General features: G+C 48.5%; 1 protein-coding gene across 1 annotated transcript in view; it reads right to left on the minus strand.

The window, feature by feature from the left end:
- Nucleotides 1-926: 926 nt before the first annotated feature.
- VAT1L (vesicle amine transport 1 like) overlaps nt 927-15,029 on the minus strand; it is a 143,146-nt gene continuing 129,043 nt past the window's right edge. The window contains exons 8-9 of the mRNA XM_079116952.1: nt 4,801-4,884; nt 927-3,604 (exon numbers count right to left, since the gene is read on the minus strand). Of these exons, the coding sequence (XP_078973078.1) occupies nt 3,506-3,604; nt 4,801-4,884 (183 nt within the window). The 3' untranslated portion in view covers nt 927-3,505. The remainder of the gene's footprint in view (nt 3,605-4,800; nt 4,885-15,029) is intronic.

Consider the following 15,029-nt stretch of genomic DNA (forward strand, 5'->3'; position numbering starts at 1 on the left):
TTATTGACACAGGGCTGGCTGCCTGCTGAGAAATCCGGTAAAACATAGCACAGCCTCCCGGGTGATGAATTCCTCTCTGGTGAGGTTCTAACCCTTGGAAATGTACAACTCTGTATCTCTTTGATGACCTTGAGGATTTTAGATCATGAAAATGGAAATTGTTGAGGTGTGACACAGACACTTGAATGGAAGGCCAGGAAAAAACAAGAAGCTTCTGGATACCTATTAGTTACTATCAAGCAAAACAAATGTGCCAGCATAACCTTGAAATCAGGGAAACAGCATCCCAGAAGAATTTCCAGTGAGCAAGGCATGGCCGTTGGAAGTGCATTGGGTTTTACCCTTATTTACAAGGCAGGGCAGTGCGGGGTTGAGAGCATGAATACTGGTGACATAGGCAGGGCTTGGATGTGGCAAATCCTGGCTCTTAGACTTAATCTTGTCACCTTGGTGTGGGTGTCATGACAGACCTTGCCTCTTAGCACTTTTTTGTGGGGGGTGGTAAGTGAATAGATGCCTGCGCAGCTTCTCCAGCAGCACACAGTCGGTGCCTAATAAATGTTTGTCATTGTAATTATTGTTACATTTTATTATTAGTCATATCTGTATCATTGCCATCATCCATTCATGATTTTTTTTTTTGGTCACCTCTTTATTAAATGTGTCTTAAAAACTAACTCCATCATAAAATGTCATATAGACTGGCTCTGTTTATAATAGGGATTTTGTTTGGAAATAGAGTTTTTTTTTTAACACTTCTTTTTTTGAGTGCTCTTACTTTCTTGCCTTGAAGGAACCGGAAAGTCTGTTTTTAAAATTTTTAATTGACACAACAATCACATATGTTCTCACATACACCAGGATGTTGGGAGTATGGCTAAAGCAAGCTCATTAGCATATGCATGGGCTCCCATACTTGCACGAAATGGCTTTTCAAAGGCTTGTCTCCGTTCAGTCCCCACTTTCCCCGCAGGCTCCTCAGTTTGCACTGGGGGCTGTCCTGCCGAGCTCTGATGGTTTCATTTCATGTCACCCAGGCTTTCCGTCCTAACAGAGGGGCTGTCATCCGATTGCTTTTGTGGATTCAATGATGCCAGAAGAGGTTATGCTATGCTGAATACTTTATTTATATTTTTATGTAAACATAATTTGCTTTGTAGGCACAATATAACAAAAGCTCTAAAGCCACAAACACATTGGACGATGTTTCAGTTCACTCCAACCAAGCTTAACGTGGGAGAAGCCTTCGCGGTTCCTTTAAGGCAAACCGAGACGTTCCTCACAATTCCTTCAGAAACACAGCCAGGAGACGGGAAGGAGGTGCTTAAAATGAGTCCACGGAAGGACCACATGTTGCCCCCCATTCTTCACGGCACACACTGACATTGCGGTCCATCTCCAGCTTCCTCACTCCGCATCCTGAGAGGACAGGGTGTAACCAACAGGTGTGGCCAGTGAGGCTGGACCCGCTTCACCGGCTAAAAGAACAGTGTGGGAAGGGGTGACCGCCCTGCTTCTCTTTTGGACATAACAAGGGACATCTGAATTCCAAATGGGGCCAGGTTCCCTCACCCCTGGAGGAGGACAGCCCTCTTAGGGCCAGCTCTTCCAGCCCTAGAAAATGCCATTTTGCCCTGCCTCCTGGGAATGTCACTTAGATAGTGGTCCCTTAGAAGCCCCTTCAGCACAGCTATGGGAGAAACACGACCAGTAATAAATAGTGTCTAGAAAAAGGGAGATGAACCCCCCATCTCAGGATGGCCCAACTGGATACTGCCATGTCCAGGGGCAGGAAGAGAAGATGGCTCGGGCGTCCTCTCTCGGGACACTCTCATCCCTTGGCTTCTCAGACGGCCACACCCTTTCCTGCCTTCATGGTTTACAGACGTTCACAACGAGGAGAGACCCCTTCCAGATAGATATTTGGCATAAATAAGTCATCATCACAAGCTGAGGACAGGAAAAATAACGCGATGAATGAGGTGACATTTGTTACAAAGAAACTTGGGAAACTAAGCAGGTAATGGTTGAAACGCATCCATTCCCGTCACTCCGGGGAAGAGGTGGGTCCGCTGTCAAGTGTGTTGGTGGAAGAACTGGGTGAGGCAGGGACTCTTAGGTTTCCCCCCACGCAAAGGAAGTTGGGCTCCTAATCACTGGGCACGTGGGAACCCTCTTAGGTCTTCCATAAAGCAAAACCTACTGGGGTGCTACTTGCCTGGGCTCCTTGTGTTTCTAGCATGGTTCGTGAGTGACAGATTAATCACTGGGCCAAAAAGGACCAGAAGGAAGGAGTGGGGAGGCCCTTCCCCAGGGCATGTGTGTTCACCTCTCAAGTCCAGTCACACAGGCAGGTGGTGGGAGGGGCTTTTAAGGAGTTAGGGGGCTGGCAGCTGGACAGGTATCAGGGGATAGCAGGGAATCGAGCAGTTTGGTCCCTGGTTTCTGAGGAGCAGGGCCCTGCAGGATTGGCACCATGGTTGGGTATCGGAGGGGAGGAACCACACATTTGGCATCACTGGAGCTGTTACTTGTTGGAAAATGCTTCAGCAAGACAGGAGAGACTCACTGAGTTTTCCAAATATGGTCTGCAAGGGAGCCCTTCCCTGGGGAGGGGGTTTGCTTGCTACCAGGAATGGAAAATTTTAAAAAATTGGTAATGTTGATGGCAAGCCTGCAAACACGGTGGAATCTCAGAGTGACATTGAATTAGTCCTAAGCGTGGTGGGTGTTCTTAAAACATACGTGGCTTAGGCTCACGGGACGGGGCATCAGAGGAGAAATCTCTGTGGCTGGTCCTCCAGCACAAGTTGATGACCCATTTTTCTATCCTGAAAAATCCAGACCTGCCTCCCTGGGTTTATGAATGAGAACCAGTGTCGGCAGCTTAGAGGAGAGTGGCTTGGACCTTCTGGCCTTAAGACAGGGGGATGGATGTCAGGAAGTTGGCTCTTCAAGGGAAGAGAGAAAAGGAACTGTTGGAGAGCTTTTAAGTGTACGGGCTCACGAGGATGTCTTCTGGCCTACTCTCTTCCCCCCGGCCCAACTGGCGCGTGCTCTGATCAGAGGCATGGGTGGCCCATGGCAAAGAGCGTCACTGGCCCAAAGAGTGCTAGGACCTGGACAGCTCTCTGTGACAATACCTCTCAGTCCAAACTTGTCTTCTCATCGTCCTTGCCCACATCTGGTCTCTCAGGTGTCAGGCCTGTGGGCTGTTTGCAAGGCTATTCTAGAACCATCAGGAAGGATCTGAAGATGGATGGCTTGGATACAGGGAGAGGGGAGCGTGTGTGACACACAGATCGGGAAGGGACATAATACTGCGTGGAATGGGCTTGGCACTTAATTCCAAAAAACAACAGCGATCAACAGCTTCTGAGCTCGGCTGACTGCAGACAAACACGACACACTGGACTACAGCACGTGCTCACGGGGGCGGAGAAGAGGTTCGCGGTGGTCCTCCTCTTCCAAACCGTCCTTCGCCCTCTCCTGCCTCGGTCCTGGCTTACTGGATGAAGGGCATCCGCTCCTTGTTCTCACTGTCCCCCTCGTGGTCCTCCTCCTCTTCCCCTGCCTCGCTGGTCTCTGTGCTGTCATTGGCCATCTGTAATTCAACGGAGGCCATTAGGGGGGCTCTGTGACCTGACTCTCACTTTTCCTGAGCATCTGATGATGCCATGCAGGTAGGTTTCCTTGAGAACAGTCATGCCCAGAGATAGAGAAAGTGCCTCTTGTCCCTATCACCCATGCCTGCTGAGCTTCCTTTCTTTCTCTCTAGTCCTGACCTCCCTGGACTATGGCCTCCTCCAAACCCCAAGATGCTCCAAGTGCCTGTTCCCCTATGTCTCTTTGTTTCTTTGGGGCTGAGCAGTAAAAGCTGCCTAAGGTTCAGAAGCAAGGACAATGTCACATGTGGGAGCAGGTCCCCAGCTCTTGGTGGGCTTTTTCAGCTGCAGCTGGGGTGAGAATCCGCCTGGTGAAGCAGGCCTTCTGCCAGCTGGGGACCCAGCGGTCACGTGCCAGACAGCAGTGCCTCTGGACAGCCAAAGCCCCCGGCTTGCTTGAAGGCAGTTCAGCTGTTCTGACCACCCTGGGGGCCTGTCTTCTGCTACTGATGGTCCTGAAATAGACTCCGCTCATGTGTTTCAAGGATGCAGTGTTGGGCACAGAGGACCCGGAATCCCAGACCCTCGTCCCTAACCTTGTCCCCTCGTTTGCCTTCAAACAGCCTTGGGACTTAGCATTTTTGCAAACTCTATCCATATCGTAATCTGCTACTTAACCATCACAAAAATGCCCTCTCCTTAAACTGGCCTTCATCCAGTGAAATCGCTGTTAGACCTGAACTATATGATGGTTAGAAAGACCAGAATGCTTTTAAAAATACATAACTCTTGACTGAAACGTGAGATTTTCGTTCTTGAGACGATGTAGCTCTGAGACTCAGGAGGGAAACATCTCGGCTCAGCCGCACCGGCCTGTCCGCCACGTCCTGGAATGTGGGTTTCCTAGAACATCCCAGGAACCCTCCCTCGTGAGAGCTCACCAGCCGGTCTGTGTGTCTGCCTTTCCTCTGCTTCCCTGTCTATGCCCTGCTCACTCTTGAACTGTTCTCACGGAGGCGTTCCCCTTTCCTCCTCAGCCCCCCTCTCGGTGCTGTGACCCCTCGTTGGCCAGGTCCTCCGATTACCCTGCCTCCTCCAGCCCACAAGCCCTCGGCTTCCTCCTGCCCCCCCGCCCCAGGGGCCCTGGATTCATCTCTCGTGTTGAGCAGATCAATTTCCTCTGCTTTCCACTCACCAGTGGAGTTGGGGTCTTTTCCACATCCAGAATTAACTTCCCAATATTCCCTCGATCGTGGATCCGCTGCATGGCCTCCTTCACCTGAGACACAAAGTAAGACACAAGCCCTCGTTAGACCAGAGGTCGTCCAGGTGAAAGGGGGCCAATGTCACAACGCCAGTTTCCCACCAGAGGGCGCTGCAATCCAAGCTTGCTGGTGAAACCCGCCATGTCTACTGGACTCTGGGGTGCAAGTAAATTCTGGTTGTGCCATTCGCATGCTCTGGTCTTCCTTGACAAGAATCTCCTGGGTCTAAAATCAAGGACAATAACTTTTGGAATAGTTAGATGAAAATTTATTTTGCAAAAGGGTGGGGGGACATTCTCTGGGCTGCCAAGAGTCATGTGCTGCAGGGTGGCAGGGTGTATTAGTCAGACTAAGTTTTGAGCAATAAAAGTATTTTTGAGTATGATTAAGCCCTGTTTACTTAATATAATTCAGATTTATAATTTGGGCTAAATAAACTCATTACTCGGGGCTGAACTGCATTAAAAAAAAAATATATATATATATATATATATCCATGATTTCCATTTATTAGGAGAAACTCTGTCTCCAACTGGGAGGAGTTCCCTTCAGAACCAGGAGTCAGACTGAGTATCCCTAGGAAAGAGGACCCAACTGTTTCCTTTCTGATGTCAAACCAAAGGATGTCCCTGGGACCCTCTGAAAAAAGCAGGGGTGAGCATGGGCCCATTTGTTTTATTTCATTCTGTTGCTGTGCAGAAAATGAACTGTAGGAGGCGCTCTGAGGTTCAGTGAGATCTGGAAAGGGCCACAGGGAACCCAGCTCCCAGCATGGGTACGCCATCCACATCTAAGGGAAATCTAAATGGAAACAAAACGTCTCTGGATTTTAAAAAGGAAAATTCATAACAGATCTAGCCTACATAATTTTTTTCTCAAAGTTTCACACTTTTAAACCCTTTTGTTCATTCTCTCCACAAATATTCAGTGAATGTTGCTTCTAGGCTAGATGCTATGATTAAAAAAATAAAATAAAAAGTAAGACACGGTGCCTGCTTTTGAGGAGCTCAGCCTGGGGCTGATGGAACAGCATTTGCTTACATAAAAAACCCAAGGCTTCTATTCATTTGTATACAAATTTGATAGAGCCATTAAAATGTTTGTATTTGAATTGCTTTTCTGGGACTTGATTCTAAAGACATAATTCAATTTATGGGTGGAATAACACATAAAAACTACTTCATCACGGTGCTGCTTTTAAAGGCAAATCTCTGGAACAACTTTTATCACAGAGTAAGGCAGTGTCTGAGGTGAACGATGGCTCTTTCGTTTATCAGCTGAATAGAAATGTTATGGAGCTGTTAAGGAATATAAAGATATACACAGTTAATCATCAAGAACACAAGTCAGGAGTAAATGCTTTTGTAATACTGTGAAATGAGAAAACCGGCATATACATTTTCACATACATCTCTATAAAAACTTGGGTATTCTAAAATAACTAGAGAGGGCCACAGACATATGATGAAACCTTATGTGGGGGAAACGGCTGTCTTTGACTCTAGTGGTCAAATACTATTATTTGGAAACAAGTTATCAAATCAATATTTAATATAAACTCAATGCCTCTTTGAATACAGTCTTTGGATAACTTAGCATTGGTTAGACTCGATCTGTTTTGTAAATGGTCAGTCTCATATGCTAGTTGTCTGACCCTAATACCTAATCCAGTAGATTCTATATCTAGGGTGACCTGGCTTTCTAAAGTGCTTCATGTTTGATAGTAACAACAGCTGCCATAATCATCCCTAGATTCCTGTGAAGGATGGTTCCAGACTCTCTCCCTGTTGACAACAAAATCTTCGGGGGTAGTCTGTATTTTCGTATAACCCCTACTCCTTTCCCCATATACTTTAAATCATCTCTAGATTACTTATTACACAATGTAAATGCTATGTAAATAGTTGTTCTACTGTATTGTTCAGGGAATAATAACAAGAAATCAAAGTGTTCAGGGAGTAATAACAAGAAAATCAAGGTACATGTTCAAACAATTCTTTCCCCTGAATATTTTCTATCAGAGGTTGGTTGAATCTGTGGATACAGAATGCGTGGATGAAGGGAGCCACCTGTACTCACTGAGAATCTGTATACAATGGCAGATGGTTTCTAAAGTGGCTCTTAGTGACCTCTTTCCCACCAGGACTTGTGTCCATGTGTAAGCCCCTCCTCTTGAGGGTAGGCTGGATAGAGTGACTTGCTTCCAATCAAGAGAGCTCAGCAAAAGTGGCAGGATCTCCCTTCCAAGGTCAGGCTGCAGGAGACTATGCCTTTCATCCTGTAGTCTCTTCTTCCTTCCTCACTCCCTGGTGTGAGTGGCCATGTCCTGAGCTGCCCTATGGAGAGACCCATGTGGCAGGAACTGAGGGCAGCCTCCAGCCAATAGGGATCTGAGATGCTCAGTCCCAATGCCTAAAGGCACCAAATCCTGCCAAGGGAGCTTGGAGGCAGAGCCTGCTCCAGTCAGATCTCTAAATGAGACCACAGTCTGGCAGACACCTTGATGGTAGGCTTGAGAGCCAAAGGACCTGGCAAAGTCACACCGATTCCTCCCCCACAAAACTGAGCGGTCACAGATGCTGTTGTAAATCACTACATTTTTTTTAATTTAAAATATTCCTACCTTGCAAGAATTAGACACGTAAGTCTTAGCCCACAAGATATATATTATACCCATTTTATAGATAAGTACCTGATACTAAAGAAAAGTAAATGAAAAAAAGCAAACTGCCCCCAAATAGAAGCAAAACTGCTACTGGGGACGGAACTGTGGTTCAAAGCAGGTTGGCTGGACTTCAAAACCAATGCTTTTCCCCAGTTCCACCCAGATTAGCAGCTTCATTTGATTCTCAAAGGAAAAGGAGAGAGGTAGATAATGTCTTCCATAATGGCTCCCAGAATTCAGTTGTTTATCACTGTGGCAAGTCATTAAGCACCTGGAGACTCCTTGGAGATTAGGAGCAATTTAAGCTGTTTGTCTAATAGGATGGAGCCCAGAGAAACAAAAAAGCTTTTTTTTTTTTTTTTTTTTTCTCACCAGTAAAAGCTTTATCATAATGCTAGAAAAAATCTCCCTGCATGGCCGCCTCTAATCTGCATATTTCTGGAGAATTCTCTCTGAAAAGAAAAGAACTGACTCCTTGAAGTTTTCTTACATGGAAGGGATCAAGGGCTAGGAGTATGTCCAAGAGATCATTTAATTAGCGAGAGCCTTAGTCACACTGTTAGGACTCCATCTTCCAATGACAACTTAGAAAGAAACCATCATTGGCGATCGATTCTTCATCAGGCACAACATGTGGCATGTTCCTATGACACTTTGTTTTATCCACACACCAAGCCTTCATCCGGTAGGCAAAAGTCCCATTTGCTGTGTGAGGTCACGGGTTCTGGGGATGAGGACGTGGACTTCACTGGGGATCATGAGTCTGCCCATCACATGTTCATACTCACGCCCTAGACTGTCATGGAGACCGACAGGGATGACGCCCCTCAAGCATTTGGCACGGAACAATCAGGCACTGACCCTGCACCTCCGTCTGCTCAGGACCAGGCGTTTTGTTCTCCTCTCGGAAAGAACCCGAGGGTCCAGCGCCCTCTACTGGATTTCTGAATGGTGTCCACAGAGACCCGAGGTCACTCCTTTCTTTATGGGATGTCCCATCCACAGTATGCCCAAGGCCACCTAATAAGAGGTGGGCTCCAGCTGGGTTCTGCAGGACTCCCAGACTTGGGCACCCTTCCTCCTGGCCCTCCCCTGTGGCAGTGCAACCGTGGGGCGAGGATTCTGCGGGGACAGAGATAGGTGCCCAAAGCCGGCACACCCTTCTAGACCATGCTCTTGTTTTGCGGGTTCCCAGAATCCTCTTCCCAAGCATCCCCCAGACTGCATGGGAACTTTCCACCGTGTGAGCAAGATCTGTCCTGGTGGTGCAGGTGGGACTCAAGGGTGGGGAGAGAAGGGGTGGTCCCTGGGCTGGGAGCCCCCCTTTGTACTCTAGCCTGGGGACCTGCAAACGTGACGGGCAGGCCAGGCTATGGGACACAGTGCCTGGGTGGCATGACAGGCAAGACCTGATGACCAAACATGGAGACAGAGGGCAGAAAGAACTGAGGATGACTCAGCTGGCTGGGGGGACGATGACGCTCTGAGATGCCTGGCACGTCAGTGGGGTGCCCAGGGAGGGATCTGTCACAGTGCAATGACGATGGTGATGACAATGACGATAATCCAACCACTGTTCAGTGCTCCTGTTGTAGTCCTTGAGCTTCATGGTGGAACAACGAACCCCAGGTTGCGAGGTGGCTGTGCGTCACCTAAGGGTGTAAGGGGGTTGACTGCAGGAGCTAGGCGCAGCTGCTGGGCGCAGGCTGGGAACAGAATCGGAACATGGTGCCTTTCCTCCTCTTTCACATTGCTTTCTCTCCATGGAGAAGAGGACTGAATTCAAGTCCAGGGTTGTGTTGGAAGTTCCTGGCTGTCCAGCCAGGGGAAAACATCTGGCAGGAAACACCTGAGCGTGGGGTTTAGAGAGGAAGAGGGTAGGAGAAGCCCATGGGGTCTTCTGGTATCAGAGTCCCTGAGCGCAGGGCCTCTTGGGTCTGGGCGACTTCCTGAATGGCCCAGGCCACAATGAGGAGGTGGCCATGGAAACTGGGCTAAGAGGGATTCCTCTCCCATCTCCAGCCCAAACAGGCCCGGCACCCGAGAAAGCAGGCATAGGGCAAGCTGAGGGAACGAGAAGGTGGCCAGAGGCCCAGGGGAAAGGGCTGACAGGCTGGCGATTGTCCCTGGGTCTTGGGTCCTAGTGATTTAGAGAAGCCAGGTCACAGTGCACTGTGGGAGGGGCCCTCTGTGAGCCTCCTGGAGCCTCTGCCTCTTGTATTCTCTCTTCTCGTCAGGACTTGCCACCAACAGACTCTAGTCCCCAAGCCTATCTTCTTTGCGTACAGTCCCAGCCGAGTCCCTCAAGGTTAAAGTTAGACAGAGGTCAGCACAGAGGCTCCGGGGCTCTGTTTATTTAAAAAAGCATTTCGCTGTGTCGCCAGACTTGCGAGGCAGAGCTCCTGATCCGTTAACTTGGCTCTGATGCCCTGCATCCTGGTGGAGTTGACCCGGCATCCCTGGTTCATGCTCTTGGTGAGTCTGCTGGTGTTCCGTTCTCAGGCATGACCTGGGGACAGAATAACCCGCTCACACTGTGCAACTGCCATACTTAATTTGTGTCCACCATGAACTAGGAGAGCAGGGACCTCCGGAAGTCTGAGGAGGGTTCCTGGGCCACCACCCTGGTCTTCTGATTATTCTTAGGGTGCTGCTCTCCTCATCTGTTCTCGGCCCTTCTCTGTGGACAAGGTGTTAATCAGCTTTGTGATGCTGTGACCAAAATACTGGACAAGAACAACTTAGAGGAAGGAAATTTTAATTTTGGCTCATGGTTTCAGAGACTTAGTCCACGGTGAGCCTGACTCATTGCTCTGGGTTCAAGGTGAGGCAGTACATCATGGAGGGGGGGCCAGGCAGAGGGAGCACTGGCCAGGCAGCGAGAGGAAGGGGAAGGGGCTGAACAGCAGCGGAGCACTTCCAGGGCACCCCCCCTCCTCCAGCCACCCCCCATCTGCCTGCAGTTACCACCCAGTTGGTCCATTCAAACTAGGATGGACTGATTCAATTACAGCTCTCGTAATCCAACCACTTTCCCTCTGAATTTTTTCCTGCGTGAACACAGGAGCTTTTGGGGGACACCTCACAGCCAATCCTACGTTTAGGGGTCTCTTGTCACTGGCTTCCAACTGGTTCTGATTACTGAGAAATACTGGAAATGATCAGAGGCCAGGAGGGAGGTCAGGGTGTTTCTTTCTTGATCCCTGCCTTAAGCCAGCTCTCTGGCAGTACCCAGGCCCCTCCAAAACTGCAGCTCCTGCCCAGTCCCAGCTGCTTCTCTGGAATCCCATAATGCTTTTTCTTCCCTGGGCCTGAAGTGGGTAAGATCTTCCTACTATTGCTAGTTTACAAACATCTCAACAACCCCTAAAGCATCTCAGTGAAACACAAAGGTTAAAAAACCCTTGAAACCCCAAATAAACGTGCTACTTGTTTCCCACCAGGATACTGACTGATACAATTAGTCACGATTTTTTTAAACCAGACAAATGTATTGAGCTATGCTCAGTGTTAAGCCCTGGGAAGGTGGTGGAAAGACGACAAAACATCTGCCAGATTCCTGCCCTTAAGCACTTATGGCTTATAGGGTCACAGGCTTGCTCCAATGACTCCAAAGATGACCCCTGATAGTTGCTAAGATGGTTTCATGAGAATGTGGACAGGGGATGTTACCTGGGCCGGAGGACCATGGATAGCTGCTCTGAAAATGTACTCATGGAGCTGGGATTTAAGAGCGAATAGGATTTAGCTATGGCGAGAGGGAGGGAGAAGCTCCTCCAAGCAAGGGAGTGGAATGCAAAGGAGAGGCTGGAAAAGTCCCCTCGCCTTGGAAGGTTGGTTGGGACCTTTGGTACTGCATTCCCAAGAGTTTCGGGAAATGTTCATCTCCATTCCCCGTCCACCGGCGTGGCTCATTTCTTCATTCTGGGGCAATGGGGCTGGCTAACGATGCTCAGTCTTAGTTGGGGGTTTCATTGAATACTTTGCAATATTCAATTTCCTTTTGCATGGTGTGAAAGGCACAGAGTCACGAAGGTACAAATGACAGCACTTAATGACCGCAGCCTGGGCTTGTGTTACAAATGGTAATAAGTGTAGCCACCTCAAGTACGAAAAAGTAAAGATGGATGATTCCATGGATCACTCGGCCTATCAGATGATAAATTAAAAGCGTTGAAAATGAAGAAGTGAGTAACGGCACAATTGAGAAGCGTATTTACCAAAGACATCTGTGGACTATGACTCACATTCACAACGTCCATCTCTTGGCGGGGTTTGGGTGGGTGTTTGAAAGTAACATTCATTTCAAGTAGGACTGGGATCTGCAATTCTGGGTTCTGCTAAGTAGCCATGGGTGTCTTAATGTAAATGAACCCCAAGATTTTGATGGAAGAGCCACGAGAGAAACAAGATGTCGGGTCCATGGGTTGACCCACTGGAAAGGGAGAAAAAGGTCTCAACACAATTCCTTTCTGGAAGAGATGCATGGGAAGTTTTGGCAATAATGCAGGGCGTGGACGTAGGCTGGGCAAAGAGAGGGACTAAGGCCTGGACACGTAGAGGGGTGCCTGTTCTCAGGTCATGAGACCTGAGAACTGAGACCTGAGAAAGCCCTGCACTTGACGCCCTAATGGCCTCTCTTAACTCACCCCAGTCTTGGCCCTGTGGGGAATGGCTATCACTTTTAAAGGAAGGGAAACAGCAAGGAGGCTTCTAGAAAGGAAATCTCTACTAGGTAGCAGGACAGTGAATGGGGATGCTTTAAGAGGGTTTTTCCCAGGGTCATCGATGGGAACATTCTGAGGAGGAAGAAGGCAAGCCAATGGCAAGGCAGCAAGGTCTGGACGGAGTGCCTGGTCCTCTGGTTTCTGGGTGACCAAGTGACACTACCATCGTGATTCCTGCATACTGGTCACAAGGAGTTCAAATGACTTAAACACTCAATCAAAGCCAGAGCATCCTGCAGAGGCCTACCCAATCCACAGCCAAGCCACGCGTATGTTCTCGTCTTATTCTATTCTGAACCAAAGCAAAAGATGAAAAAAAAAAAAATCTAGTGAACTGAACTGTCTCCAGTGTTGGTTTTATTCACAGTGTTGGATTTGGGTGGTTGAACAGAATTGAAGCGAACCCTCGTTGGATCCTGGTTCCAACGTGTGAGTGAGGCCTGGGCAGGAGGGTGTGATGCCTCCTCTTCTAGACATGCTCAGTCTCTCAGAAGGACCTGAAGAGGAATATCCATTGTACCATCTTTTTTTTCTTTTTGCAATACCAGCAGTGGAACCCAGGGCCTCCCGCATGCTAGGCAAATGCTCCATCACTGAGCTGCACCCCAGGATTTTGTACGATCTCAAGAGATACGCTTGAAAGCGTATTGGACACAGAAGAGGAAGCAACCTGCTTGGGATGGGGAAGGATGAAAACCAGGGAAAGTCATTGAGAAGAAGTGACATTTAATCTGGTACTTGAAGGACAAGTAGAAGCTTGCAACTCTACCAGTCAGAAGGACACAGAAATAACCTAAGGAAATATTGCTCTGTGCAGAGCTGAGGGATTAGAACAACCTGAGATCCTACCGCCCCCCAAATTCCACAAGACAAGGGGAAAGCTTCCAAAATATACGTTAAAGGCATTCTTGCTTCGAATTTTTTAGAGAAAAAAAGAAAACAAAAAGGGCAAGAGATGCATGCCTTTTTGCTTGGGAGACTAGCTCCTTACTGATGTGGGAACAGTCCTATTTCCAGGTGGCACTAGTTTTATCTGCATATTAATAACAATGTCTCTTTATGATGCCTGACATTTTCACCTGGATTTCAAACGTGGGAATTTGTGGGAAAGGGTTTAAAACAAATCGTCAGGAGTCCCAAGAGCCTTCAAGGCCTTGTAGGTTCTTGCGTGGGCGCCATCTTGAAGACGATGTTGGTTATACCTAATAACATTTGGAAAGGCCAGTTTGGAGGGCACAGGTGACTTTTCCTTTAGGTTTAGGAAGAAGAAAGGGCTGGCTTGCAGGGATTTGGGGACATTTTAGTACTTAAGGGAATTGAGATAAGTCGACTATGTCACTTAGACCTAACTGTCTTTGGACAAATGTCGGAGTGATGGTGCAGTATTTACAGGGGCCCAAGAGGCAGTCTTAGCCTGGGACAGGTTGGGAACTCTGGAATAATCTGAAGTACAGAGGGATCCGTTTGTGTCAGAAGCATCTGTGACCAAGTGCTCCTGCAGAGGGCTGGCTTGGGTCCCCCACCCCTACGCTGGCTCACATGGCTTTCTGATGGATCTTCCCATGTGGGAGAAGGATAGCGGGGATTACAGGCTCCGAAGCTAAGAGCATAAGACACGATGACTCATGTTGTACGTGAGGACTTCCGGTGAGCGTAGACGACATGGCAGGGGTGATGAGTCCACGGAGGGGCAGAGGAGGTTGCTCATCGCCGTCACAGCAGCTGACAGGTAACAAGGACTCAGTAGGTGTGTCACTACGCAAAGCACCTTATGCGCATCATCTCATTTCGTTGCATCAACCCTGTGAGTCAAGGGGGAGTGTGTCAGGCTGTCAATCAGGGGTACATGACTATATCCCTCTTCTTCTCGAGTCTTTTGCTCACAGAGGAGAGTTGAGATAAGAGTGAAGCTGAGTGATGTTAGAGGCTGGTCCAAGGTGGGACAACGGGATAGGAAGGTGCAGGCTCCATGCCCGCCTCCACACAACTCCAGAGCTCAATGCACGGCTGTCCTAAGAGAGGGTCCTGGACTCGGGAGACCCAAGGAGCAGGGGAGTGGAGCGAAGGCTGGAGGAGGCTGGGTAACACGTCATAGCCGAGCAATCATTACTTCCCTGAGCTTTGTCTACCCCTTGCTTGTTCCTGGGTCATTGCCTCCATTCCATTCCCTCTTGAGGGGTTTCTCAACTGAGGAACACGGGCATTTAGAGCCCAGAGGTTCCTTGCTGGGGGGCATCCTGTACACTGCAGCATGTTTAACAGCAGCCCTGGCCTCTGCTCTCTAGATGCCAGGAACACTTTCCAGATGCTTTCAGGCATTGCCAAACGTCCCCTTACTGCACACTGCCTTCTGGTGAGAACTACTGGTGTGGGTCTGTATTGCCCATCTCCATTCTTTTCATTGGTCAGTGGGCCCTTGATGGACAGGTGTCTTCATCTCCACATCACAAGGGATTGTGGCCATAGGAGATTTGGTTCTGCCATCCCCCCCACCCCATGTCTAGGAAGAGTGTGTAGCATGCAGTTCAATGGGTGCTGAATTGCAGAACACTTGGTTTCTGACTTTGAAATCCTCCTTGATTAGATTATTCTCAAATATGATCAAAATATGATGACTGCCTGCACCAAAGTCATGTGTGCTGCTGTAACGAAGCAACCTGTCGGCCTAGACCTCTCTGTTGATACCAGTCTGTTTCAGTGATTCTGGGGTTATGAAGTTCTAGAACCTTCAAATTGAAACAGGGCTTCATTTAACAAAAACTGCCTG

This window comes from Sciurus vulgaris (genome assembly GCF_902686455.1).
Source record: "Sciurus vulgaris genome assembly, chromosome: 17".
NCBI classification, from domain to species: domain Eukaryota; kingdom Metazoa; phylum Chordata; class Mammalia; order Rodentia; family Sciuridae; genus Sciurus; species Sciurus vulgaris.